The following is a 25891-nucleotide window of genomic DNA, read 5'->3' on the forward strand; positions in this document are numbered from 1 at the left end:
AAAAAAAATACTCAGATTGAGACCAGCGGACTTGTGTAAAGTCCGATAAACCATGCCCAACCCAGTCGAAACATATATACCAACCCCATGTCAATAGCCATAATCTAAGACATGATCATCTCTGATCCATGTTCCAGAAGTAGCCGAGAGCATCCATAAACTAGTCGGCCCTCAGTCATCTGGCGCTGGATCCGGTCAATAGAAAGGTCCATAAGTTCAACCCTCCACGTCCCTAGCTAATAGATACCCGAGCCAATGTCTCAGTTATATATGTTTGTGCGTTAAGATCTAGCTCGCGCGGCTAGGCGACCAACGAGCCAATGGCTCATTCAGCCGGCGCCGGATAGCTCGGCAAAGACAAGCCCGACAATGAAACTGATGAATGCAGATTGATTCTCTACCTTTAATGTCTTTTATGCTAAGGATTATATCATGGTTAAGAATGCAAATCGCTAGCTGATCGTGTCTTTCTAGGACAGCAACCCGTTTGTAATATGTCTCGGGATAGGTAGTAAGATTGTTAATAGCCATATCAATACTAAGCAATCCAATTTAGGAAGCTGTCCACTATAGAAAAGCCGCCTCATGACTGGCCTACACTCCCAGGTACAATACAATACCAGAAGCATCTCGGAAGGCCAATACTAGCTATGGCGCAAAGATCAGTGCTGAAGCTCCTATTGATAATATATACATAGATGGGTTCAGAAGTAAAAAGGAATATCATTGCAACCCAACGCACCGTCGATTGACTACTATTTTATCCTTATTCTTGCAGTTTTCAATGATAAACGCGAAATATATCCAAATTGTTTTGTGGCTTTGATCGTGGCTTCGGCTGCGGTAAATTTGTGTTCGAGAGCTTGTGTGGTAACGCATGGCAAGCTGTGCAGTGGACGAATCAGATATCCAACGTCTAAAGTGATCGGCGGTGCCTTAAAATTTTTATTCAACAGATTAATATACATCAATTGACTCGACCTTTCGAAAGCAAAAATATAAGATGAAATATATGAAAAAGACAAAAAATAGTTTCCCTGGGAATCGAACCCAGAACCTTTCCGGAACATCTGCTAATCGCATTTGTTAACGGAAAATCATAACCGCTAGACCAGGAAACTGTTGGATGAACGCTCGGTCGCATAAATGATCTGTAACCCACTTGGTCGTATGGGCGACGAAACCATATCCCTGCAACGCGCCTTATATGAACGCCACACCGGGACAAGCCCGAGTAACAAACATTGGGAATGATTTTTTTTTTGTCAGCAACCCTATCATCTCCTCAGACTTCCCTTTTTGGTTTAAAGTGTGAAACGTTATCGCCTGTTTGCCCTTCCCCGCACTCCGATATGATATCGGCAAATCTCCAAGTCTATGTCTATTATCTAATGGGAATTGGGGATTCAATCAAATGATATAAATAAGTGTAGGGTGCATATTCGCTATTCTCAGCAACATTATAATATTCTGAAGCTATCTGAGACGATAACATGCTGTCTCTGTGGGTCGGGGCTATCTTCCTTTGCGGGTATATTGTCGTCCGCGGACTCCTCTCGCCCTTGTCTACGATTCCGGGTCCGTGGTATACTCGATTTACAAGTTTATGGATTAAGTATCAAGAGTTTACTGCGAATCGACGAGAGTCAGTCCACCGCTTGCACAAGATCTATGGTCCTGTTGTCCGGCTGAGCCCCAATGAAGTATCATTTACCAGCTTGGATGCGATTAAAGAGATTTATGCTTCGGGGGGTAGTGGGTATGACAAGACAGAGTACTATGACCTTTTCAGGCAATTCAAGATCAAGTAAGCATCTGCGCCAGATGAATAGCTTGCAGTCACTAATACAGAACTTAGGACAATGTTTTCTACTTTATTGAAAGATGAGGTACTTACTCCTGATAGAAATAAAATGTCCAAATGCTAATAGCCACCAGCATAGCAAAAGAAAACGGATCTTTGCCGATAGATATGCCATGACCAATATCATGAAAGAGAAGCCCATGGCTGTTATCCACGAAAGGGCTACGACATTCGTGTCCAAGTGTGTCGAGGCTGGCCAAAAGAGTGTGGATGTATACGTGAGTTTTCAATAAATTTACAACATCCAACATGAGAAATGCTAATCCTCTCAGTCTTTACTTCACTGCTATGCCCTGGACTGCGTTACCCATTTCATGTTCAGCCCCGGCGGCCTCAGATCTCTCAACATAGCCGAAGATTTTGATATCATGCACGAACTGACCTACCATCAAAGTCTCCAAAGTACGTGCTCTGCCCAATTCTCTATATTCCCGCGATAAATCTAAAGCAAAAACAGAAAACCTCCTGGAATACTATCTCCCTTCATTAGCACCCTATTTCCCAAAATCCCTCCACGCCCGCAGCGCCCCCAAAGCAAACCAATACGTCCTAGACATGGCCACCCAAATCGACCTCGACGGCCACTCCCTAATGGAAAAACTCAAACGCAAAGAGTCACACCTGGAACTAATGCAAGCCGCCGCAGAATGCAAAGACCACATGGCCGCCGGCATCGACACAACAGGCGATGGTCTGTGTTTCTTAATGTGGGAGCTCTCACAACCTCAGAACCTCTCTTTCCAGCAAAGTCTTTACAAAGAGCTTACCGGTGCACCGGCCGATGCACCCTTAGATAGCTACGTGTATCTCGACGCTGTTATTAAAGAGGCGCTGCGGTGTGCGCCGCCTATTCCAATGTCGCTACCTCGCTATGTACCTGCTGGTGGAAGGGAGATTGATGGGTTCGTCGTTCCGGAACATACGATTGTTAGCTGTCAGCCTTATTCGGTGCATCGGATAAATGAGAGTGTTTTCCCTGAGCCTAATCGGTTCAATCCTGAGCGGTGGCTTGTTGAGGAGGGGGCTGCTGAGCGGAATAGGCTTTTCTTTTCCTTTGCTACGGGTGGGAGGGGGTGTACGGGCAAAAAGTGAGTTATGCTCTTTCTTTCTGGGTTATTAGTGCTGATTGATGATCTGTTTAGTCTTGCGCTTGTTGAGATGAAGATGTTGCTTCGGGAAGTGTATTCTCGGTATCGGACGACGGTGGCTTGGGATATGACTGCTTCGATGAAGCTGGATGATCAGATTATCTCTTCGAGGCCCAAGGGGCAGAGCTGTAAGCTGGTTTTTATTGCTGTAGAGTGACATATATAGAGTGATATTGGATGTCTTGGTTTCTTTTTATCGAAAACTACTGTAAATTCAGAATTTAATGTGATAATCAGATTTTGATACTAACTCCCCATATAATAACATCACGAATGATACCTATGTACATACCTGGTATGTAATCACAGATCGACAAGGTGGAATGCGGGTATCTCAAGCCAATGCGGGGGAGGGGAAAGATAAGTGATCCTTCTCTTCAACATTCCCAATTCGGTCACATATCTAAGCAAATATATCCTAAGATAGCACAGACTATCTACAATTAAGCCAATCTCATAAACACATCCTCCCCATATCCAAACACTCAACTCTCACACCAAAATCCAATATGGCCATCAAACCCGACCAATCCAACTGTCGCTTCTCCAAGCGGATCTCATTCCGATGGATCACAGGACCAGCCGAAGAAACAACCGACACAATCGTGATGTCCGTGAAGGACTGGTACGTTGATCTACGGATCGAAACGGAAACAGGCAAGATAGACTGGGCAATTGCCGGACAGAGGATTGTGGAGAGCCAGGACCCTTGTAAGTTGACTACATCCAAAGGATGCATTGCATCAGCGAAGCAATATGAACAACTCTTTAACCAACTAAATAGTGCGGGTGACATTCTCCCACGAGCTCGACTCTCACAATGCCTTTGAGACCATCGATTGTGGAACTTTTGTCCCCTTACCAAACGGCGATGATCTCGAGATGGGATCTATGCCTCGTCATGATCTCCCCGGTGCACCCGACAAGGAGTATGAGGAGGTATGGCGGGAGTTGCCATTTAGAGAGGGCCCCGAGGGGCCCGACAAAGGTCTTTCGTGGGTGCTGGAGTCGGATGATGGAGATATCGGCAGTAGAGAAGGAGAAGTGACGGTTACGAAGACTTTTATCGGTCGCATCTGGGGAACGTATTTGGCGCTGAGTCAGGAGCAGACTCATACGCGACAGAAGACTCCTTCTGGGGAGTTTGTTGTTAAGAAATCCGCCGGGGATGTTAGTGCCAGAAGGGAAGAATGGGGATCGGGGTGGAGTGAGAAGTATTCGGTTGGGGAGGATGCAGGTGCTTTGCCTTCGATGATGGTTGGGTTTGATGGGGAAGGAGAGGGATCTTGGAAGGTGCCGGGCGAGAAGGTGGAGGTTCAAGGGAAGATGTATATCGTTCGGGCTTTCGAGCAAATTTAGACCAGGGCTTTCTTCGATTATAACCAGCCTTTACATGTTCAAGCATAGCTCTTGTGATATAGGATAATTGCTATTAGATCCCAAGAAGCTACATAGCGGAGTCAATCTTCCGAGGTATATATTCAGCGCAGACAGTCACTCCGAGGTTAGTCAGGTATCTTAAGCGCAGAATAAACGAAAGTTACTTATCACCCTCATAGGAGCTAGTTTAAACAAGCTTGTCAACACGCAATTAGTCTGCTCCAGTTAGTACATCCCGTCAGCCATTGGACAGATACTGAGCAGAGTGTTCTGGGAGGCCGAAACTGAGAGTACACGCTAACCTCAGCTACAAAATTGCCTCAAACCAGCTTAGACAATACAAAAAAGACACCCTGTATCAAAGTTGACATAAAACAAAGCAGCACATCCAAACATAGTATAGCTATAACCCAACTAAAAACCTCGCTGCCCTATACCTCCCAAACGGGACAAGCGCACAGATGACTCATCCCACGTGACAGCAATATAAAACCCGCAAACCCACCTCAACCCCCAAATTTCCCTTCTTCAAGCGCCATCCCCACCAATGCTGCGTTTCTTTGCTACACACGGCGAGCTCCCCAGCCCGTCCTCGCAGCTCTGGGTTCCGCCCAGAGCACGTCGAGACCCCTTGCAAATGAGAAATTCGGAGGAATCTTCAAACCCCAACCCGCGCCGTCGTTCGTTTTCGCGCGTCGGCGCCGGTCCTGCCCGTGAGGGCCTGGTGTGATCCTAGATCACTTCTTACCCACACTTGCACTTGACATCAGAAACATCGGGCGGAGGGGCGGGGCTTGTGGCAACTTGTTGTCATGGGTTCTTGTTTCCGATGCCCCTGGGAGAGTCAGTGCGGAGATTGTGTGTGATGACACTTTAGTGCAATACGCAGCATACCTTGCTCTGTCTTCTCTTCGGAGGGATGGATGGTATCATTCGATTCCGATCATTCTGGTGGGGATGGCGCTTCGTTTTTTTTTACAGGTCAGTTCTTGTTTCCCCTGGTTTTTTTGGGGATGTCTGGGAAGAGTTTTTTTTGGCGACCTTGCTGATTAGTGGGGTTGTGGACCTTCCCTGCGAGGTTCCTTAGGGTCATTTGCCTGCGGGCGCGTTGGGTTTCGGTCGCTGGTGTTGGTGTTGGGTTTGTGGGGGCTTTATTCAGAGTGGTGGGCATAATAAAATACATTTATTCATGAATTATATCTTTCTGCTAGCTGAATGGCCGGCGAAATATCCTAAAAATCGTCTTACTCGTAGTGATGTTGGTAATCTATGATTCTAGGTGAAGGATGCATGTTTGGAAAAATTTGCGAGATCGAAACCTCGACCGCTGAATGTGTAAATTATCGTGAACATCTTGTAAAACCCCTGTTGTCAGGGATGTAGTGAAAGAACATTTTCCTCCAAGTTCTCTCTATTATCATCGAGCTTCATTTTTAGCATTGCCCATATCCCCTCGAATCACCGAATGATTCGTTTACTCTTCGTCACCGATCTGTGTTTAAACCCGTTAGCTAGGTTTCCAATGATGTCGACGTTAGAAAAGTCAAGAACTTACCTTAGGAGCGAGGTAGAATCGCAGGTGGCCACTTCCGAGACCGTACTCAACGAGCAGCGGCACTTCCTGGGAGAGGTGCAGCACGACAGATGAAGACAGGTTGGAGGCCTTGCAGAAGTTGACGAGGTACTTGAGGGAGAAGGTCAGGGCGACGGGTTCGGAGAGGTTGATGACAACGTTCTGGTCGGGCTTGTCGACGTTGGTGTGTTGGCGGATGGTGACGGATCCGTTACCGATATCACCCTGGCAGGAGAACTTGACACCCTCCTTGCTGGCCTCAATCACGACTACAAAAGAAGTTAGCACGACGGGACTTTTCTGTCTGCCAGCCGGGCTTGGGTATCGCCCCGAGGAAGAAGTTACTAACCTGACTCGGACAGCGCGTTGAGATCTCTGCAGATGCGCTGGAACTCGGAAGAAGGCATCTCCACGGTGGCAGCGTACTCAGTCTCGGGGATAGCCAGGTGCTCCTGGTCAATATCCATGAGCTTGATGTCGTACTCGCTCAGTCGGTCTGTCTCTGCACTCTCGAACATCAAGTTGACGGCATCGGGGGAATCCTCGGCCTTGAGGGTCAGGATGTCTTCATTCTGGGCGGCGCGGAGCACCTTGGTCAGGGAGAGCAGGTTGATGCCGAGGGCGATGTTACGGTCGCAGCGGTAGGGAGAGAAACCCTCGGCGCGGAGCAGCATGGAAACTAGGGCAACGTGAGAGTTGTCCATAGCCTGGAGAGCGATTCCGGAGTCATTGCAATCAAAGTTGCAGTCCTGGACAAGATCCTTGATGGCGTCGACGACCTACACACAACAGTGTTAGTAGTTTGTCCATTGCCGAATTGTTTGAGTGGTATAGATCACATACGCGCTTCAGAAGGCTGGCCTGTTCCAATCGTGCTTCCAACACTAGAGAGTGGGTTAATTGGTCGATTCTTCGCACACAACAATCTTTTCGATTTGGGGGTTGGCTGACTTACTCTTGATGTGTGTGTATTTAAAACTGGGTCGTAAGGAAATATGAGGAGAGTGTGTGTCTTTTTGAAGTGAAGAGGGTGGTAGGAGGACGAGGAGAGTGAACTGGGTATGTATTTGAGCGAAGATGAAAGAGGCAGCAGTCTAATATAAGGATCGCGTTAAGAGGGTGGGGAAGACGCGGTCGCGTTTGGCGATATGTCCCTTTTAGGTTAAGTTTGACACCTCAGGCGACAAGGCAATAAGGCCTGCTGAATATACACCCCCATAGGGGTTTGCCGATATAATGATTTACCAGTGGCATAGATATTAGAAGGATAATTCATTTGCAGAAAAGTCTGCTGTAATGTACAAATTGGAAAAGAAATCGACGTTAATCCCACACTCAACGGAAATGAATGCCGAAATAATCGCCATCGAAGATCACTTAAAGACAGTCGGACAGGTAATAATGGTACAAAAGAAATAAGTGATAAGCAAAGTAGCAAGTAGCAAAAAGCAAAAAGCAATAGTCCTCGAATAAAACACCGCTGTCGCCGGGCTCCGTCTATACATGTTGTGGGTATCAATTTGTGACTTCCAGCTGCTAGCGCTGGTTGAAGTCAAAGCTGTGCCGGATGGCGCAGACGAAAATAAAGGGATTCTGTGGAATGCATCAAGCATGAGACAGAGATCCAAGCCTTGTCTTATATGCTGGTAACTCGCTTCGCAGAGTTGTTTCCTGGTCGCTGCTTGATGACCATTTCCAATTCCTTGAGCATGTTAGTGCTGGCATCTACCTTTTCTCTGGCAGTCGCCTGTCTGGCACGGTCTTCTCGTACACGCGCGAGACGCTCGTCTCTTGTCAAAGAAACTCTCTTGTTTCTCGAGGCCGGGAGTACAACAGCTTCGAAAATTTCCTCGTCATCATAGGTCTGGGTCAGATCCGGCCGGCCCTCGCCAGTTAAGGCTTCAAGTGCATCCATCGGGCTGCCCTCGACTGCGGTAGATCCTCCCAGGCTAGGAGTGGGGGACATAGGTAACAAGAAAGTACTTGGCGGTCGCGAGCGATCCCCGACACTAAGGCGATCATGTTGGTTTACCAAGGCGACTCTACCAACTTCCCACTCTTGGAGAAGAGCCCTAAGATCACTGCCAACCGAGTCATATTGTGTAAGGAGGGTGGCTTCAAAGTCGGGGTCTGCGCGTTCTAGATTGGCATGTGACTCCTCGCTGGCAATGTGCATTTTAGCATGCAAGGCACGGACCCCTTGTGACAAAGAGTTGAGCCGTCGAAATTGAGCACGTAGGTGGTCCCTGCTTGGCGAGGCGGAAGGTAATGGGGAGGGAGGAATGTTATCACCTGCGAATATTAGCCAACGTTTTCGTGTCATAAAATAAAAGTTATCACTCACGGTCCTCCTCGTTTAAAATTGCTGTCATTTTCAGCATGCTGTTGCCAGTCACCGTAGCAAGCTCACGCATTTCCTCAACGGCAGAACTCCACCGAGCAATATCAGAGCCACCACCATCGGCGCTGAGGGCTAGCAAGCAGCACAACACGCTTTTTCTCACGCTGTACAGTTTTCCAAATAGATCCCTCAGGGAGCGCAACGAGTATTGATCCTCGTTGGTTCGCTGCGACAGGGACACCTCAATTCCTTCGAGTTCTTCCAGTCCAATGTCATAAATGTCGTAATATTTCGCAAGATCGCCTTCATCGGTCAGTGGGCGTAAGGTATTCTGGGATTGAATATACCGCTCGAGCATGGAGTAGAAGCATTCGGACACCGCTCGGCGCAATCTCAAGCATCGTCGCGTTTGTACTGCATCCTCCAGCCGACTGATGGGTGGTAGAGGAGTACTTCTGTGATATTGCGTTAGTCCCGTTATCACTTTGAATAGAAATGTCGCGTTCTTACATCCGATAACCTCTGGATACAAGTTCAACCTCCTGAATAAAGACCACGGAAGCCGACGCAGCCGAATCAAATCCTTGAGCATTTCCAATAAAAGTTCCAGCTGCTTCAACAGCCTGGTGCCGGAGATATTTCAACCACTGTCGTTTTGCGAAAGCATAGAACAAGATACCGACAGCAGGCACAAATATAAGAAGCACTCCAACTTTCTTGAGACTGGGTCCTGACCCAGTCCTTGAACGGCTCCAATGTAATAACCAAGCAATAGAAAAGGATGTGAGGGCTGTGACAAGGGCGCCTTGAATTCCAAAAGTTGTAGATAGGGACGGGAGAGTTGAGGGTTGTTTTGCAGATAGGACATCTGCAGCGGATGTGTAGGAAGGAGCGCTGTGTTCGTTCAACAGTTGCGACGCGACAATAACGTAGCCAAATTGTTCCAAAAATCGTTCGTTGTCGCTTCGTGCTAATCGGACGTTCAGGGCGGACTAGACGAGAAGAAGCGTTAGTATGATCCCGTGCCATCGTAGACGAGGGGTCGTACCGAGCAAGCGTCATATAGTTTCCTGATCAGTTCCCCATGTGGTGTGCCTCGGAGATTGAGAGGCTTCGGTAGTTTGTTTCGAACGCGATCCTGGAATTTGGAAGACCCCTGAGGGGCAAAGTTGAAGGTATGGGTATGTTCATCGTCGCTTTGGTTCTCCACGGGCCAGCTCTCTTCGTTTCCACCCTCCCCTGGTACGGATGTCAGCGGATTTGAATTTCCCGGGTATCTTGGGATATAGCGAACCTTCCAAATATTCAGCCAAAGGCGAGTTCTCATACACGACTGATTCCATGTTGCGGGATCATGCCTCGGCGACAGGAAAGCGGAGAAGGTGGGCGAGTGGTGACGCAGGCAGGTGATAAGGACAGGCGCTTACAGATCCATGTCGCAGAAGTATAGGCGCCAGAGAAAAAAAAAGGATTGTAAATGTTAAAGGTTGAAAGTGCCTGGGGGCCACGTTGAGGGCACGTCCGGGGAAAGGAGGTCTCCCAGTCACGAGCTAGTTTAGACTTGACCCACTTACCTGTTCCTGGCGATGATGATTTTAATAGAAGCAAGGAGTATGTTTAATCTAAAGGAGATTAGATACATGAAACTATGTACCTATGTACACTAGTTTTCCAGCCAATCTGATCAATGGAGACAAGGTTCACCACATCTTGTTAATCTGGCCAGCTGTATGCAAGCGAGGTCTCAGCCAGTTTTTATGCAGATAATGCTGAGTCATTCAACATAATCTTCCTAGCATAGATTGGATGGCATTCACATGCATCCATTTAAGGGGTAGATCAGCAGCTATGCTTCTAGAATGACGATCATGATTCTGCTTTGTTTTGTTTTCTAAAAATGACCGCTTCCTTCGGACCAGCTACAATGACCAAGTTCCGTATGATAGCACTATATGCAAAAAGAGAACTATCTATAATTCACCCGAAAGTATAACATCTCTGATATCATATGAACCAGATAATCAAAGTCCTTATTATGGATAGTTAGTTAGATGGCATACAAAGGACTGCTTAGATAAGAGCTCAAACAATCTTTAAGGAAGGGTGACGATGGGCCGTGATGATTGGATCCTATATACTGCGGTACTGCCATGCATGATGTACATCTACATGTCATCAAGGACCGGATCGTCGATCAAAATCTGCGACTGTTCCGACATAACCGAGATGATGTTCTGCAGGATCTCAGCTGCCTTGTCATCCTCCCAGTTATGCTGAATTTCCCGGAGGTAAACGGACTTGACTCCTGAGAGGAACCAGTAGGTGCAAATCTCCTCCACCTCAAGTAACTCCGTATTTTTGAACCCCATCCCTTGCGTTTGCCCCGTATAGGACATCTGGCTAAAAGAATCCATAGAAATGCGAGGCAATTACTAGGAAACCCCTAAACACTTAGTAGTCTCACCGCTTCACATAATGAAAACATGAAATTATTGGACTTTTCCTCCAACTTTCCTGAATCAACGAGGTGCCTTATTGATTTCGTTCTGATTGATTACCCATACTCATCCCTACGATGCTACTGCCCACTAAATCAAGCTCAGATATTTTTATGAGCATCAAACCCGAGCACATGCGCAACATTGCTTCAGGTGCGAAGAACCACGAATACCGAGGATATCTCCTCCCGCCCAGTGTTCGCCGCATCTGGTTCTACACCACTTCTCCCGTCAAACGACTCGAATACGTCGCTCGTATATCTGCAGGGAAACCTCCCGGAAATGTGCCAAATGACGATGGAATCGGCAATGCAGATTTCAACGCCGGCAAAAAGAAATCTAAGTACGGATACGAAATCATTTCTCTGTGGATGTTGAAGGAATCCATCAGCTTGGAAAGGGCGATTTCAACAAATATCCTGAAAGGAGCGCCCCAAAAATACTGCTGGGTGCCAGTTAGTCTGATAAGGAGCCGCCCACTGGATGAACAACACCGGGTGATTTCGAACATATCGGAGGATCACCCAGGGGAGCGGAAGAAGGAAACTCGATAAGGGATTTAGAGACTTAACTGGTGGGAACACCCACAAGGGCGTGACATGTAATTGATATTACTGAGGGTACAGAGTAACAGGTACTTATGCCTCCTCGTGATTTCACTTTGGGACTAGCTCAAGTCTCTACCCGAATGGCCCCCAATTATTAATCCTGGGCTCCGCTCAAATATAACTGTTCTCTAGCGTCAATAGCCCTCTCTCGTTCCCTATCCTTTCTCTTTTAGATTAGCCCCACACGGTTAACCCAGTAGGGACCACTAATGACTGGCATTTGTCCGCGATGAGGAGCAGACATGTGGCCTGCCTGGCATGCCGGGAGCGCAAGATCCGATGCGATGGTGGCCTGCCCAGCTGCCAGAGATGTATACGAAAGGGTCAAACATGTGTATATCAAACCGAAAGAGAACGTGTGAACCTTGCAGATGCTCTGAAGCAAATGAATGGTAGACTTCGTAAGTGGGATAACATCAAACCTGCGAGGTATCGGAGCTAGCTAATTCCCCCGATCAGTCCAAGCAGAGGCTGCTTTAACTGCCCAGTCCAACAAAGACGTAACGAGAAACGAAATGTCGTTTCCTTCAAATCCGGTGACTTCGCTAGTTGACGAGCGACTGCTACCCATATCACTTTCTCCGATTGCTCCTCCCCAAAGTCTCGATGCCCGCAACTCGCCCTTATTGAGTAACAACTTCTCTGTTAATCAGTCCGAATCTGCCCAGTTGTTTGGATCATCGATAAATCCCTCCTTCTCAACCATGACTGATACGCTCCTCCCGTCTTTGGGAGGGAAAGACTGGGAAATCCTTTCGCCCAATAATTATTTTGGGAGCGCTAGTTCTGTGCCCAACTTCAACGTACCTGATACTTTTGCTGGCTTTGACCAGCCGGCAGCCAGCCCCATTGATTTGCGAGCCGATCTCGGTGAATTTACCGTCGCTCGGGATATGGGTCAAAGTAGTCCGAGTAGCACCCCAGATATACCATCAGAGGTCATCTTGAGTTTGTAAGTTGTCCAAACTCAACATGTTCACCGATCCCCCTCAAAAAGCATTGTATGCCTGACCGTTGTAAACCAGACAAAACCGCTACTTTGACACTGTGCATGTTGCATACCCGATGATGGACAAGTGGCGCTTCCTAGAGAAAATCAGTACGAAGCAAATCAACCCCGAGATGACATTTCTGCAATACGCTATGTGTGCCCATGCGGCAGACCTTACTCGAGACCACGAAAAGGTCGCAGACACATGCTACCAGCACGCTCGCAGGTGTCTGCATCAGATCCAAGAGGACGGGCTAAAAAGTACTCTGCATGGACTCCCCGTCTTGCAGGCCTGTATCCTCGTAGCTCTTTATGAGGTTAAGCAATTAAATTGCCACCGTGCAGTTTCCAGCATCGGACTTGTGACTTGGCTTGTGAGGCAGTTATGGCTGCATGTCATCGATCGTAACCCCAATAGTCGGCCGCCCACTCGATGTCGCAGTCGTCTCGGTCCCACTAGCGACAAAGTCGAGCTGGAGGAGAGGAGGCGAACGTTCTGGGTCGCGTACAACGTTGAGGCTTTCTCAAGTGTAATATATGGCTTGTGTATTTCTCCGGACCATTCAGAGGTTAGTGAGCACCATCAATGTGATGGCCATCTTAAGAGGTTGTGCTGATGATCAATTCACTTTCAGATCGAAACTCATTTACCGTACTTAAATTCCTTCAACGATGCGACAATCCTACTCTCTGGTCAGCCTTTGAGCCTAATGGATCCCCCCAAACTTGAGGATGACGTATCGACCTCTTCCTTCAATGCACTCCTTCTCACTAGCACCCTCGCCGCACTTTGCCTGCGACACGATGGCAAATCACAGCGACAAGAGTCTTCTAACGCCTCATTCGGCTACACCTTCTGGTCTGAACACTTCCGTATTGATGAGATAATCAGGAATATCTCAGATCATACACTCAGCCAGCTAAACGAGCCTCGATATGCAGTTGATGCAAATGCATTCTTTGCCCTTATCACTCTCAAAACAACCACTATCCTTTTGCATCAAAGTGCCCTACAATATTCCCAAAAGAGCAGACTCATGGAGAAGTACGTATTGGAAAGCCCCGGACAGTGCTTGAAGGCCGCTTTCGAAATCGCCGATGCTGTGCGACAAGCACACAACTTTAACCCAGCCAAGGTAAAAAACCCCCCTGCACTTTCGAATAAATGTCACAAAATCTAACTCAAACAAAGATGAATCCATTCACCGCTTGGCCCATCTTCACCGCAGCCCAGATTTTCGTCCGCGCTCTTCAACCGTCAAACCCACTCTCCAACGTAGGCAGCTTCGGACCGCAAGCTCCGTCTTCGAGTAGCTCTTCTACTCCTCCAGTAGCCGCGCCATCTTCTTCGTCTAGTGAGAACAACACATCACCGAGAAAAATTGGCCTCTTGATGGACTCGCTACAAGTCCTTATGGTTTCTCTTTCCAGTATGAAACTCCAAGGGGGCTTGGCAGCTACATGTCTGGTGCATCTCAATCATGAGATCAACGGCGGCGAAGATGTCACGAACGAGAGCCCTGTCGGGAATATAGATTTCGAGTCTGCACTTCCGGAAGTAATGGAGAGACTACGATCATGGACCAATACTTAGGGGATTTGGGGGGCACGTTGTTGTCGCTCTAGACATTTATAAATTTATCACTAGATGCTGATATAAACCGGCTTCGAATATTACTCAAAATATATTCAGAGATAACGATGTGGTCATTGTATTAGCGTTCCTATCGAAGGATATCAAGAAGCGTCATATTCTACTCTCAAATAATTTAGAGCCTCACTCACTTTATGTTCTTGATAGCATAACATAACCATCTTTCATGCTTTTGGTGCGAAACGCCTTCTTTTCGCTGCTATATTTTAGACTATTCAGAAAGACGGCACAAAAAGCTCTACTGTTATAGATTGATTAGTTTCATGCATGTGATTTTACTAATGCAGAAATTGAACTGATCGCTGGGTGCTCGGGGGGATCAGCCTCACCCCGGAGACCTTAACCCTAAATAAGTATAGACTCGGGGAGAGCGGCCCGAGCTTTGTTGTTCGGGCCGGGCCCGCGAACAGACTAAACCGGATACTGTAAAAGAGAAGCTCATTAGGACGATCCTTTGCAAACGCAAACAAATATGCAGTTCACAGTGCCTGAATTACCAACTCCTACCCAGGCTGAATAATTTCCACCACGACATATGACTATGCTGAATAATTATCGCGTAGATCATTAGAGATAGTGCTCGGCGCGGGCGGCGCGAGTTGTTTTATATTGAGCTGCATTACTTTTTGTTTCCTACTTTCCATTCTACTTTTTACTATTCACTCAACAGGGACCTTTACAGCTCTTTGGATAACGAACAACCAGAAATCAACCATGACGGATGTTGAAGCTTCAGTGGAGGAGTCTACTATCAATGACGCCGCAGCTGCCCCTCAAGACGTTGAGAATGAGTCTGGGGGCTCGGTGGCTCCCAAGGGGGAGCCGCCATCACCTCGTCATATCCATGGTTTAAAGGTTGGTCATTGTACTACTGATAGCCAACGAGGATAGGTCTGGCTGACCTGGTATCATAGTGGTTTATTGCGGTTTGTGCTATTTTGTCATCGACCTTTTTGTTTAGTTTGGATAACACTGTGGTATATATTGCCCTAGAGAATAAGACCCAAATCTTCCACTAAGATCATCTACTAGGTCGCCGACGTTCAACCCAATATTGTCAATGACTTTGGTAGCGCCGAAAAATTGCCCTGGGTCGGCGCCGCGTTTGGGCTTGGCGCTACATCTATTCTCCCTTGGTGATTATTCCATGCTGTTTATCGAGAACATAAAAGCTAATTGTGTGTAGGGGCAAGGCATATGGTGTCTTCAACATTAAATGGCTCTATGTGGGAACCGTCATCATCTTCGAGATTGGCAGTGCAATCTGCGGTGCTGCGAACAATATGACTGCCTTGATTTTGGGCCGTGTCATTGCGTATGGTCTAAACTTGTCTTTCTTGCATAAGTTCTTAGCTAATAAGTTACAGTGGTGTCGGTGGATCGGGCATGTATAGTGGCTGTCTCACATATCTCGCCATCACAACCACGCCAAATGAGCAGCCAGTGCTCATGAGTCTGGTTGGGATGGTTTGGTATGCATATATTTCTTTTCTCTCATATCGTTTCACCCCACTGACCTCTCTTCAGGGCAGTGGGAACCGTCCTTGGTCCCGTAGTGGGAGGTGCCTTTGCTGATAGCTCTGCCACCTGGCGATGGGTGAGTCCTATTTAAGCACTCTATATTGAAAACCACTATCTAACAGAATCCCAAGGCTTTCTACATCAATCTTGTCATCGGCGCCATATTCGCACCAGCCTACCTGTTCCTCCTCCCCGACATCGACATGCAACGCAACACTCCGCTCGCACAGAAGCTCAAGCAAGTAGATTGGCTTGGCCTCTTCTTCTTCTACGCAGGAATGGTCTGCTTGATTGTTGCAATCAACTTCGGTGGCAGCGTCTATTCCTGGAGCTCAGGGGCAGAGATTGCCTTTTGGGTCGTCGGAGGTATTTCTTGGATTATCTTCGGCCTAACCCAGCACTTCACTCCCTTCATCCAGAAGGCCCATCGACTATATCCCACGCAATTGATGCGTCGACCGCTCCTTCTCAATTTGCAATTTCAGCTCTTCCTTTCTTCTGGTGTACTGCTGGTAATGACCCCTACCCTACTTGACCAATTCTCCTCCTTTACTCGCCTTATCTTGAAATTTTCCAAACTAAAAAAGAGATCAAGGGAGCCGCCTACTACATTCCCCTCTATTTCCAGTTTGCCCAAGGTGACAGTGCCCTCCAAGCCGCCGTCCGTCTCCTCCCCTACATCATGATGGTCGCCGCTTTCGCCCTCATCAACGGCGCCCTAATGACAAAACTCGGTTACTACATGCCCTGGTACACATTTGGTGGAGCTTTGATACTCATCGGTTCTGCACTCATGTACACTGTTGATATATCGACTAAGATTGGGAATGTTTACGGCTACACCGTACTCATGGGTATTGGTGTTGGCTCCTACGTCCACGCCTGTTATCCTGTTGCCCAGAACCTCGTCGGTCCCACAGAAATCCCCGACGTGATTTCATTTATGAGTGTAGCCCAGTCGACGGGTATTACTGTTTTCTTGGCTGTGATGGGAACGGTGTATAATAACGGGGCGATTTTGAAGGTGCAGGCTGTCTTGCCCGATGCGACCAAGGCGGGTGTTTTGGAGGCTTTGACGGGGACGACTAGTGTTATTTTTGATAGCTTGGATGAGGCTGTTAGGAGTGATGTTATTGGGGCGATTATTGAGGCTATGAAGCCGGTTTGGTTGATTTTGGTGGTGGCTGGTGCGTTGAGTTTTGTGCTGAGTTTCTTTTTGGGTAGGGATAGGTTGTTTGGTAAGAGATAGACGGTAAGACACGTTGAGAACTCTTGAAGGAGAAAAGTCAAGAGATGGATGGTGTCTTTGCGGTATTTTATAGTCTTAAAATAAAGTGGCTTAGACTTTCTTCTAGCATCATGTATACCAATGAGATCGGATTTACTGTAAACAGTTCAGCAGATCTAATTTTGACATACAGAGGTATGAGCTATCAATGATACGCCGATGTGGAAGCCCCGACGAAGGATGGGAGTGGAACGTTATCTTATATGGCTCTAACCAGGAGTGCTTCTGTAGTAGTATGAGATGCTGAAATTCGTCGAGCCTGCCTAAGTGTGTGTAACCTTTTAGTACTGTTTTCTGAATGTCTTATTCCCTTAAAGTTGATACCAAGTCCCTATCTCACATGCCCTTCGGTGTTGATTACCTGGAATTAACTAACGCCCAAGGGCATTTTCTCATTTTTACTTTGGCGTATGCGAGGTCTGTCGGTCGTTCTCAGTCGTAATCGTTATTTTTCTACGTGTTTTTTTTTCCGTCACAACCTCTCTCCCTCCCTCATATTTATATTTTTTAAGCCATAGGAAGAAACGGGATAAACGCCGATAAAATCCAAAAATAGGACTCGGGGAGTTTTTCTCAGTTATTGTCACTGAAGATAAACGCCTGGTATATCAGGCAGCCATGCATGCCCTATCTGCATATGCCGAACAAAATGCAGCGGCCCCCACCTGTCAATTGCAACACTGCTTACTCCAGTCGCAAAGTCTCCCTAGGCATCTAGTGTTGACCAGCAAGAAACATGGCCCCTTCTAAAGTGTGGGAGCAGTCAGGGTGGCAGGAATATCTATCTGCTCGAAACGCAGGACTACCATATCTCCCAGCTGTCACGGAACTCAGCAGCGAGGTGGTACGAATACTTGGCGGAAACCCAGGTGACATGCAACTACAAGGAACCAATACGTATCTAGTCGGAAGCGGCCAGACTCGGATTTTGATAGATACAGGACAAGTGAGTGACATTGACCATCCCAGCTCAGCACTTGCAGACTAAAAAAGAGAATCATATCGATAGGGATGTCCAATCTGGCTCACAACTCTGGTCAAATATCTTGACCAACACCAGTTGAGCATCTCCCAGGTACTGCTGACCCACTGGCATTCCGATCATACCGGTGGTCTCCCGGCGCTATTGGCCCAGTATCCACATCTGGCCGCGGCGGTCCACAAGGCTGACCCGGACCGGGGCCAACATTCGATTCACGATGGACAGACCTTTACTGCCCAAGGAACTACATTGCGAGCCCTGTTCACGCCTGGGCATAGTCAAGATCACATGTGCTTTGTCTTGGAGGAAAGCGGCGCTATGTTCACAGGTGATAATGTGCTTGGACATGGAGGCAGTGTTGTTGTGGAAGAACTAGGACGATACATGAAGAGTTTGAAAGTCATGACCCGAAGTGTGCGCAATGAAGATCTAACAATTGGATACCCCGGACACGGTGCCGTGATTGAAGACCTGCCCGCCAAACTCATAGTCTGGAGCAGACACTGGGAAATGCGAGAAAAGAAGGTTCTGTCGGCGTTTATGGGGGTCAACGCAAGGACAAGGGCATCCTTGACGACACGGGAGATCATCGCATGTCTCTACGGGCCCGAGCTGGAGGCAATGGCGGGACCATTCATAGCTCAGGTTCTATCGAAACTAGCCGACGAGGGGAAGGTTGGACATGCTGTCGGAGGCCAAGAGAAGAAGTGGTTTATCTTGTAGAATACCTTTGTTCATCGCCTAGTTAGAGTATATCAGACCAATATATACCAGAATCACGAACATGTCCAACTCTTCAATGACTGTGTTGAACCGTAGGCCCTGGTTTTACCCAAATTATCGATGAGGACAAGCCGTGAAGTTCTTTCTCTAGTCGACCTGCATCCAGCCTATGCCGAGCTGGGTGGTGACTCTCTAATATTCATCATCTTGGATCAACTGGATGTTCAAATTATTCAAGTCTTACATCGTCAAGTGTAGAGGTCGGATAAGCGGCCGACTGTTCTTGTAACCCATTCCAAATCGCAATGCTCCAAAACTGAGTGCAAAAGACCCCGCATTGAAGAACGAGATCTAGATCTATCCAAGCCAATGAGTAGCGTCATTTGTGATTAGCTGCAACCTCTCCCGCAAAAAAGTAGCCATTCCTGGCAGAAAGTCCGTTGGCAGCTCCGATCCATTTCCTAGACTCTCCCTGTTTAAAATTTCACTTCCTTCATCAAAGCGCTCAGTCAGCTGCAAAATGAGCTTGGCCAGTTCAGAAAGCTCCACAAAAATATGTATAGCCGTAACCTCATACTCAGGAGACCTATGAGACCCGATACTGGAATTATCCCATGTCATTGGCTGAGTGACCAGCCTAGTGGGTGGCTGGTCTTTTGCAATGTTTGCAATTGTCAGAGCATGCATGTCGATGATGGACATGCAAATTGCAGAAACGAGCATCCCCACCTCCGCTCGCTCGGAACAAGGGCAAATCAAAACTGCAGAGAGGCGCTGAAAGGCCGCTGTGACGGTTTGTGCGGTCGTGTTGAGAAGATTTGTATCTCCGGGGGATACTCGTCTCATTTGCTCTGCTGGCACTTCTATTTCGGATAATATGTCCAGAGCGACTAGCAAACAGTCCGGATCAGAGGCGTCATGGCTTTTTGTGATATTGGAGTCATGTTGTTCCGGAGTAGAATTTGAGATTGAGCTATTGGAGGTCACATCGACGGGTGTGGAGGAGGCATTGAAGCGAGAGTATATCCTTGCACTCTCGTCTACGAACTGGTTCGTTGTTAAATCTCTCGTAGAGGATGTGCTTGTTTCTTCGCCATTCCCTCCTTCTGATAATTGTTTTTTCGACCGGTAAGGGCGGCCAGCCCGTCTTGCTAGGCTGTAAAAGCATGTGTATCCGAGCTTATCGCAGCGAGCACATAAGGGTTTCTCCTTTGTGCAACGTACTTTGGAGGCAGAGCATTTATCGCAGGAATCTTTGAGTTTTTGGGTTGGTAACGAAGAGGTGATATGCTGAGTGTTTTCGGACGATCGTGAAGTTTGGATGCGATTGCGGTCCATGGCGTCAGTCCCTGCTTGCCATGAAAGGATTATTCGTAGGTCGAGGCCCTGCTGATATACATGATTTCCTTGTTAGCCTTTTTAGGAGGCGCCTTTGAGCAGCTTTTGTCTTCGACTTCCCTTACCGACAAAGTAAATGGCTTGGTCCTGGTCCCGCTTGCAACCCACTTCCGCCCCTCCTTGCCAAGAGATAAGAAGTATGCAATCGAGGCTGTGGGGCAATTGGCCACTTGGACGATTATTCAGAAAGATGGTTCGGGTTATGACCTCGTTTTCGTCGGAATAGGATGTTTTCCAGGGTTAGAGACTGAGGGAAAAACCGATGTGATGGAACCTCTCGTGTGTTCCCACGCAAAAACCTTAGATTGAGCTAAATACGAACTAACCAACTCGGGTTAGTTCCTACGGACCGAGCATCGAGGTACCGGAGAATTCCAAGTTTACCACCGTGTGACACTGACTTGGAATGGAAGCAACCCCTGATAATAGCCTCTTCGAGGACTTGATGCCTCTAGGAAATGACTGTGATGATCTACTTCATCCATATATGAGGTCCGGTGATGGTCTGTTCGCAGATGCATCAATAGACGACCTAGAAGTCGATCTGAATGTCAATATTGACCCCGGTATATACCTTGATACCTTTCCAGCGGCTCAGTTCATGTCTTTTGGCGCTATTCCTGACATCTACTCTGTGTCTACGCCCTGCTCTGTTTCTACGCCCCATGTGGTCTCCGATGGCTTTGGCGATCATGATGAACCGATTCTAGATCGCTCCACGCTTCCTGATCTCTCCACTCCACTATTCGCTGTCCCGGATAAAATCCTCACCCCGTTCCAAACACCACCGCCCCCAACCACAGCAGCGTCTTGTCTCGCACAACATCACACCCCTTGCATAATAACTGCGACGCAGTCCCTTCGCTCACTCCACATCCCCCAGACCAGTTGCGTCTCCCGCCGAAGCGCTGACAGCCATGACAGCAGTGGACTAGAGCCCCCACGCATGTCCGGCTCAGTCCTTAAAAGCAATAAAGATGCAGGCATGTCAGTCTGCCGCATGCTACAGTGCGCCTGTGCCCTTCGCCCACAGAACCAGATGATCCTAGCAATTATCTGTTCCCGACTAATTGCGTGGTACCGCGCGATGATCCGCGCGTGCTTTGTGAACGGCCCTAGCATTTCCTCTGGGCGCATGAGTAATGGGTCCGACGAGAACCCTACCTCGTTGGAGAAGGTCGTTCATCAACCCGTCACTATCGGAGATCACTCGGTCGATGACCAGGCACTGGGATTGACTATTCAGGCGCAAGTCACGCTGGGCGAGTTGCAACACATGCAGCGACTAGTCGAGACTCTGTCGGCACGCATGCGAGAAACCGCTACCTCATACCCGAACGTGATGCAGGGCTTTCGAGCCGACGCCGGGCTCCCGGGCATCGCGCATGACAGGCTGGTGGGGCACCTATTGATGGAGATTCATGCAGCCAAGGCTGATCTTATGACGGCTTGGGAAACACCGTGGTCAGGATATCCCCTGGCAAAGTGATTAACGAGGTACACATATTGAATTAGAGCCATATCCGACTTGAACGATCTGCATTCGTAACAATGTACAGGATAAGAGACATGAGAGTTTACTCTCGCATGAAGGAGATATGCCTGTCGTAAAGCCTAGACGGACTTGGTGGGACTACCGACTTGCACTAGAGAGAACATTCTATCTAGATCCGATCTGCTCCCCCTCCCTATTTCATCCGATACTTTAATGCTGTCACGTGTTTACCCCCCACGTGTTGCCCTGGACAACCCACCCACAGGTCAACACGTCTCGTCGCAATCGACCGTTCCAGACACGCGATCCTCGGTATATTGATCTGATACACCACGTTACAGTTGCCCAGGTGTCTGAGATTGTTGATAGCATCAAGACGCCCCGCGTCTTCCCCGCGTTTGAGTCGATCCCTTGATTGACTTCACCGCTTCTCTGCACAACAAAACCCGTGGACATTCCCTCACTTTCAAAATAGTTGACCCAACTCTCATTTCAATATGAAACCTCACTTCTTGTTGGGAAGCCTCGACGCCAAAACAGGTCTTCTCGACGAAGGTCCCACTCCCCGCTCGTCGAGGCGCGAGTCTTCAAGACGATGCAATACAATATACATTCCATCCGATGACTCTATCACTCCTACCGTCTTCATGGGTCTTTATAGTTCACCTAAGCGGCAAATCAAAGACGCCAGCCCACATATCTCAGGGAATAATGAGGCCAACAGCTTCAAGTCACAGCTTGCTAGACGCCAGCCACAAAAGCCGTTGGCAAGATCTACATGGAGAGCTCCGCTCCAGCAAAGCTTGAAAGTTCTCCAGGCAGGGGCGACAACAGTTGATGTCCCTGGAACAGGTGGCGGCAAAGAAAACATCCCACCTGGAATTTCTGCCAATACCAACAACAAAAGCAAGATGGAAAACCATGCACCGATGTCCAAGATAGCCCGTCCAGTCGTACAAAACACAACTCCCAGAACACGCATAATAACCAAGCCCAAAGAAGTGCGAAAAGAGCCATTGATGCGAGTGGCTCCGGGTAAAGCCCAAGGGAATGTCGTCAGAGTCCCCAAAAAGATAGAATTTTCATCATCGCTTGACAATGCTTGGGCCTCTGCCTTAATGCGTGCCTTCTCCGCCATCGTTATTCAACGGGCATGGCGGTCTTCTAAAGAACGACGAAATAAACACGCGTGTGATATCGCCACGGTCAGGGTAGAGGCCGCATATGAGGTGATTACTCGATGGTGGCGTGGCGTCAAAGCCTGCAAGCTGCAAGAGCAGACAGAGCAGGTGAAGCTGAAGGAGCGCACTGAACAAACTCTTCGACGCAAACCTGCTGGTCCGAGATCGTCTGTTCGCCAGAGCCACCAAAATTCTGGCCGGCGAGGTATTCGGCGCCTCTAAGTGGCTTTTATTTTCTTTCTCTTTTTCTTCCTTTCTCACTTTCTCTTTTTTTCTTTCTTGTTTCATTTGAATGATACCCCTACCGCGATATGACAGGCAGGGCATCCGTCCCCGATATTTTTCCTTTTTGGTCAGCAAATTGCTTTTGTACACCTAACCTGCCTATTATGATGAAATAACATATGCGAGATTTGGTATGAGTTGGTTTATGCTAGTATAATGAGTAACTTGTGGAAATAGTTATGAGCAAAACATGATTTCGACAACACAACATAACAGTTGGGTAGATCTTAACATGGGCCTCAAGTTGTCTCTAACTCTTTCTCTTCCAATGTTACATTTGCTAGCTATCGATTCTACACTGTATAAACATCCAGTCGCATATTGGCCAATGTTATAGTTGCTCACAACAAAGCATGACTTCAATATATCTGACATCACAGTCTCTTCCACTATCTGTAAAGTGCTATTCTATTGCTAGAGTGTATTGCACCTTCTCAGATATATATAGGTAGGCTCAATTGAGCAGCGTTCTCTAAAATTCGATGTCGAATACTATTTATTGTCTGTTGAGCAAGTTCAGGGAAGGTTATAAATCACCCAAGTCCAGAATGGCTGGTCATTTGCCTTAACTCCAGATTTGACATTTGCCTCCGTCATTGGCTAATTATATATTAGAGAATATATTAGAATCCAATCTATATTGCCTAGGTGTAGGTATACAGCCACCCGTGCCACCGAGCCACCATGATGTCATAGGGCGGAGGCCCCAATATAACAATGCCCTTCTGCCACCTGTTTCTTTTTCAATATTTACCACGATCTATAATCCTCTAAATCTCTCCCTCTTACATTCAATCCGAGACTCGAGAAAATCTCTTCAACCCCACTCAAATCTACCACAAAACTCAATCAAACCATGCCGTTCGAAAGCAATCAAGATAAAGGCGTCACCGGAGCTGCCAAATTCGTCACATCCACACTTGGAAACACAGTCGGCGGTGTCACTCGCACAGTGGGTGGAGTGGCAGGAACTGCTGGGCGAGGCATTGGCGATACCATCACGAGCGCGACGGGGAGTGCTGGCGAGCCGGTTGGAAATGCGCTCGGTAGTGCAAGCTCAGGTCTTGAGAACGGGGCGAAACGGGTGGCTGAAGGAGCAGAAGATGCTGGGCAATGGAAATGAGGTGTCGGCTATGGTTCTATGAGTTTTGTTTCGTGCATATATGTCTATTTCACTTCTGAGCACCATTATCAATAGCCCAATATACCATGGCTTTGTGCAACTCGTCTTCATCCTGAATTCTGACTGTAACCGCACTATTTAACTAATAGATAATGTACGTATGTATGCGTGGATATGCAGCAGCTCTTAGGTAAAACCAATGCTATTTCAAGAACTATATTAAGCTACCATCTTCTTGAAAATGCTCTCCCACACTTCCGCAGACGGCACCAAGCTATCATGGTCAGTACCAAACACTACCCTCGAATCAAATTCAATTGCACCCCTCGAGTCCTCATTAACCGTTTGCCAGCACCGCTCAACATAAGTCCGACCCTTCTTACCAATCATGCTATCAGTCTCACCAAAGAATGCGTGAACTTTTAACGGCGCTCCATCTCGTCCTCTTTCACGCTCTACTAACTCACGCACAAAGACCTCATAGTCTTCACATTTGCCCCACGTGTTAGGCTCCTTCCGTAGACACTGCAGCGCCTCGCTATTAGAGCCAACCGTGTTCTCTGCGAACATACACTGCATCATCGAAGAGTCTATCTCCTTCTGCTGGTCTATATCTAGTCCGTAGTTCTGCGAGATATAGAGACGATTCTTTGCTTGTTCATCACCGCTGCTTGAGGGGAAAGAGGCAGTGAGATTGGCAATCATTGTTCCACTCGTCGCTGTTGCAGACCCATCTTTGACGAGAAAGAGACGTGGGATATGATGCCAGAGCTTGAAAGCTGGGGTGGGGATGTACTGAGCAATTTTCATGGATGTACTACCTGACTTGGCGGTGTCGACCCACGGTGCTATTCATGTGATTAGATCATAAGCTTTTATCTTGGAATATACCCATCCAATATGAACGATATGTAGGACAGACTGATCTGTAGGAAATGCAACATACCTAGAAAGTAGATCGTTGGGTTCTCGGGATACAGAATATCCCGACAGTGATACAGGGTATTAAGCAGATAAATAGTGCCAGCACTATGCGACGCTAACGAAACATGCTGGATGCCTAGATGCGCCAAAAGCCGTGGGACGGTCTCAATCCAGGCGGACACTCGCTGCGCCAGCGGAACTTCGGTGAAATTACCCATTCCGGGACTACATGCGATATCTTTAGTTCATGTATATAAGAGGGCTGGGGTACACCTACCGATCAACAACCAAAACGCGTACGCCCCATTTCTCGGCAATCGCGTGTAGACAGATTCCGATGTACCGGGATGAAAACATGCCCGGCATAAAGAGAAGTGTCGGAGTAGTTCCATTCTCATTGGGCACGCGGCCGTATTCGCCGTAAGTCACATTGAGAGGGCCATGGGTAGTCGACTCGATGATCAAGGAGCGGTGGAAGCGGGAGTTAGAGACAAAAGAAGCGGCGAATGAGCGGGGGGAATTTGGATCATATTCCATCGTTTAGACAGTGGAAATGGAAAGGTGGTTGGATATAGAAAAAGTGAAGACTTTTCAGCTCGTATTGAGGGAGAGAATAGGCATCTCTCAAAGAGTAGGTTTGGATGTGGCGGCCTAAGGCTGATAATTATGTTTCAACCATTTTCTCTGATCGGTCTGTCCAAATTACCCGATAGGCATCTACTGGCTCTTCATGTTAGTATAAACTTAGTTTGGTATATTTACACCGTGCGATGGAACATGCAAAGAAGACTGGCCGCTGACAATGACGGAAGTGGAGGTCCCCCCTCAGCCTCAAACATCCACGTGCACGAAGCATCAAAATCCTTCCATGCTTCGCTTCATTCCGTCTGACTCATCTCGTTAGATATGTCACT

General features: G+C 47.7%; 14 protein-coding genes across 14 annotated transcripts; 10 read left to right on the forward strand and 4 right to left on the reverse strand.

The window, feature by feature from the left end:
• Positions 1-2004: 2004 nt before the first annotated feature.
• On the forward strand, positions 2005-3169 carry N7517_006197 (Cytochrome P450; the record flags this gene model as incomplete). The annotated part of the gene is made up of 4 exons (XM_056723927.1): positions 2005-2082; positions 2137-2266; positions 2355-2952; positions 3007-3169. The coding sequence occupies 4 exons, from the start codon at positions 2005-2007 to the stop codon at positions 3167-3169; spliced, it is 969 nt and encodes a 322-aa protein (XP_056580177.1).
• Positions 3170-3521: 352 nt separating this feature from the next.
• N7517_006198 (uncharacterized protein) lies at positions 3522-4371 on the forward strand (the record flags this gene model as incomplete). The annotated part of the gene is made up of 2 exons (XM_056723928.1): positions 3522-3723; positions 3797-4371. The coding sequence occupies 2 exons, from the start codon at positions 3522-3524 to the stop codon at positions 4369-4371; spliced, it is 777 nt and encodes a 258-aa protein (XP_056580178.1).
• Positions 4372-4939: 568 nt separating this feature from the next.
• N7517_006199 (uncharacterized protein) lies at positions 4940-5122 on the forward strand (the record flags this gene model as incomplete). The annotated part of the gene is made up of 1 exon (XM_056723929.1): positions 4940-5122. The coding sequence occupies one exon, from the start codon at positions 4940-4942 to the stop codon at positions 5120-5122; it is 183 nt and encodes a 60-aa protein (XP_056580179.1).
• A 744-nt stretch (positions 5123-5866) lies between these two features.
• On the reverse strand, positions 5867-9649 carry N7517_006200 (uncharacterized protein; the record flags this gene model as incomplete). The annotated part of the gene is made up of 10 exons (XM_056723930.1): positions 5867-5884; positions 5948-6234; positions 6315-6744; positions 6809-6849; positions 6921-7059; positions 7737-8257; positions 8310-8761; positions 8817-9298; positions 9355-9545; positions 9601-9649. 10 exons carry the CDS (start codon positions 9647-9649, stop codon positions 5867-5869), a joined length of 2610 nt encoding a protein of 869 aa, XP_056580180.1.
• An 822-nt stretch (positions 9650-10471) lies between these two features.
• Positions 10472-10675, reverse strand: N7517_006201 (uncharacterized protein; the record flags this gene model as incomplete). The annotated part of the gene is made up of 1 exon (XM_056723931.1): positions 10472-10675. The coding sequence occupies one exon, from the start codon at positions 10673-10675 to the stop codon at positions 10472-10474; it is 204 nt and encodes a 67-aa protein (XP_056580181.1).
• Positions 10676-10881: 206 nt separating this feature from the next.
• On the forward strand, positions 10882-11358 carry N7517_006202 (uncharacterized protein; the record flags this gene model as incomplete). The annotated part of the gene is made up of 1 exon (XM_056723932.1): positions 10882-11358. The coding sequence occupies one exon, from the start codon at positions 10882-10884 to the stop codon at positions 11356-11358; it is 477 nt and encodes a 158-aa protein (XP_056580182.1).
• A 439-nt stretch (positions 11359-11797) lies between these two features.
• On the forward strand, positions 11798-13997 carry N7517_006203 (fungal specific transcription factor domain-containing protein; the record flags this gene model as incomplete). Its single annotated transcript, XM_056723933.1, has 5 exons — positions 11798-11813; positions 11872-12364; positions 12438-12972; positions 13039-13539; positions 13596-13997. 5 exons carry the CDS (start codon positions 11798-11800, stop codon positions 13995-13997), a joined length of 1947 nt encoding a protein of 648 aa, XP_056580183.1.
• Positions 13998-14771: 774 nt separating this feature from the next.
• On the forward strand, positions 14772-16827 carry N7517_006204 (efflux pump antibiotic resistance protein; the record flags this gene model as incomplete). Its single annotated transcript, XM_056723934.1, has 8 exons — positions 14772-14912; positions 14972-15034; positions 15090-15193; positions 15244-15372; positions 15425-15529; positions 15585-15654; positions 15710-16090; positions 16174-16827. The coding sequence occupies 8 exons, from the start codon at positions 14772-14774 to the stop codon at positions 16825-16827; spliced, it is 1647 nt and encodes a 548-aa protein (XP_056580184.1).
• Positions 16828-17602: 775 nt separating this feature from the next.
• Positions 17603-18571, forward strand: N7517_006205 (uncharacterized protein; the record flags this gene model as incomplete). The annotated part of the gene is made up of 2 exons (XM_056723935.1): positions 17603-17812; positions 17876-18571. The coding sequence occupies 2 exons, from the start codon at positions 17603-17605 to the stop codon at positions 18569-18571; spliced, it is 906 nt and encodes a 301-aa protein (XP_056580185.1).
• Positions 18572-18928: 357 nt separating this feature from the next.
• On the reverse strand, positions 18929-19909 carry N7517_006206 (Zn(II)2Cys6 transcription factor domain-containing protein; the record flags this gene model as incomplete). Its single annotated transcript, XM_056723936.1, has 1 exon — positions 18929-19909. One exon carries the CDS (start codon positions 19907-19909, stop codon positions 18929-18931), a length of 981 nt encoding a protein of 326 aa, XP_056580186.1.
• Positions 19910-20375: 466 nt separating this feature from the next.
• On the forward strand, positions 20376-21458 carry N7517_006207 (uncharacterized protein; the record flags this gene model as incomplete). The annotated part of the gene is made up of 1 exon (XM_056723937.1): positions 20376-21458. The coding sequence occupies one exon, from the start codon at positions 20376-20378 to the stop codon at positions 21456-21458; it is 1083 nt and encodes a 360-aa protein (XP_056580187.1).
• A 503-nt stretch (positions 21459-21961) lies between these two features.
• sha1 (putative calmodulin-binding protein Sha1) lies at positions 21962-22867 on the forward strand (the record flags this gene model as incomplete). The annotated part of the gene is made up of 1 exon (XM_056723938.1): positions 21962-22867. The coding sequence occupies one exon, from the start codon at positions 21962-21964 to the stop codon at positions 22865-22867; it is 906 nt and encodes a 301-aa protein (XP_056580188.1).
• Positions 22868-23786: 919 nt separating this feature from the next.
• On the forward strand, positions 23787-24053 carry N7517_006209 (uncharacterized protein; the record flags this gene model as incomplete). The annotated part of the gene is made up of 1 exon (XM_056723939.1): positions 23787-24053. The coding sequence occupies one exon, from the start codon at positions 23787-23789 to the stop codon at positions 24051-24053; it is 267 nt and encodes an 88-aa protein (XP_056580189.1).
• A 219-nt stretch (positions 24054-24272) lies between these two features.
• Positions 24273-25514, reverse strand: N7517_006210 (alpha/beta fold hydrolase; the record flags this gene model as incomplete). Its single annotated transcript, XM_056723940.1, has 3 exons — positions 24273-24901; positions 25000-25202; positions 25255-25514. 3 exons carry the CDS (start codon positions 25512-25514, stop codon positions 24273-24275), a joined length of 1092 nt encoding a protein of 363 aa, XP_056580190.1.
• Positions 25515-25891: the final 377 nt, after the last annotated feature.

The sequence above is a fragment of the Penicillium concentricum genome (genome assembly GCF_028827145.1).
Source record: "Penicillium concentricum strain IBT 3081 chromosome Unknown utg000002l_segment0_segment0, whole genome shotgun sequence".
Classification (NCBI taxonomy): domain Eukaryota; kingdom Fungi; phylum Ascomycota; class Eurotiomycetes; order Eurotiales; family Aspergillaceae; genus Penicillium; species Penicillium concentricum.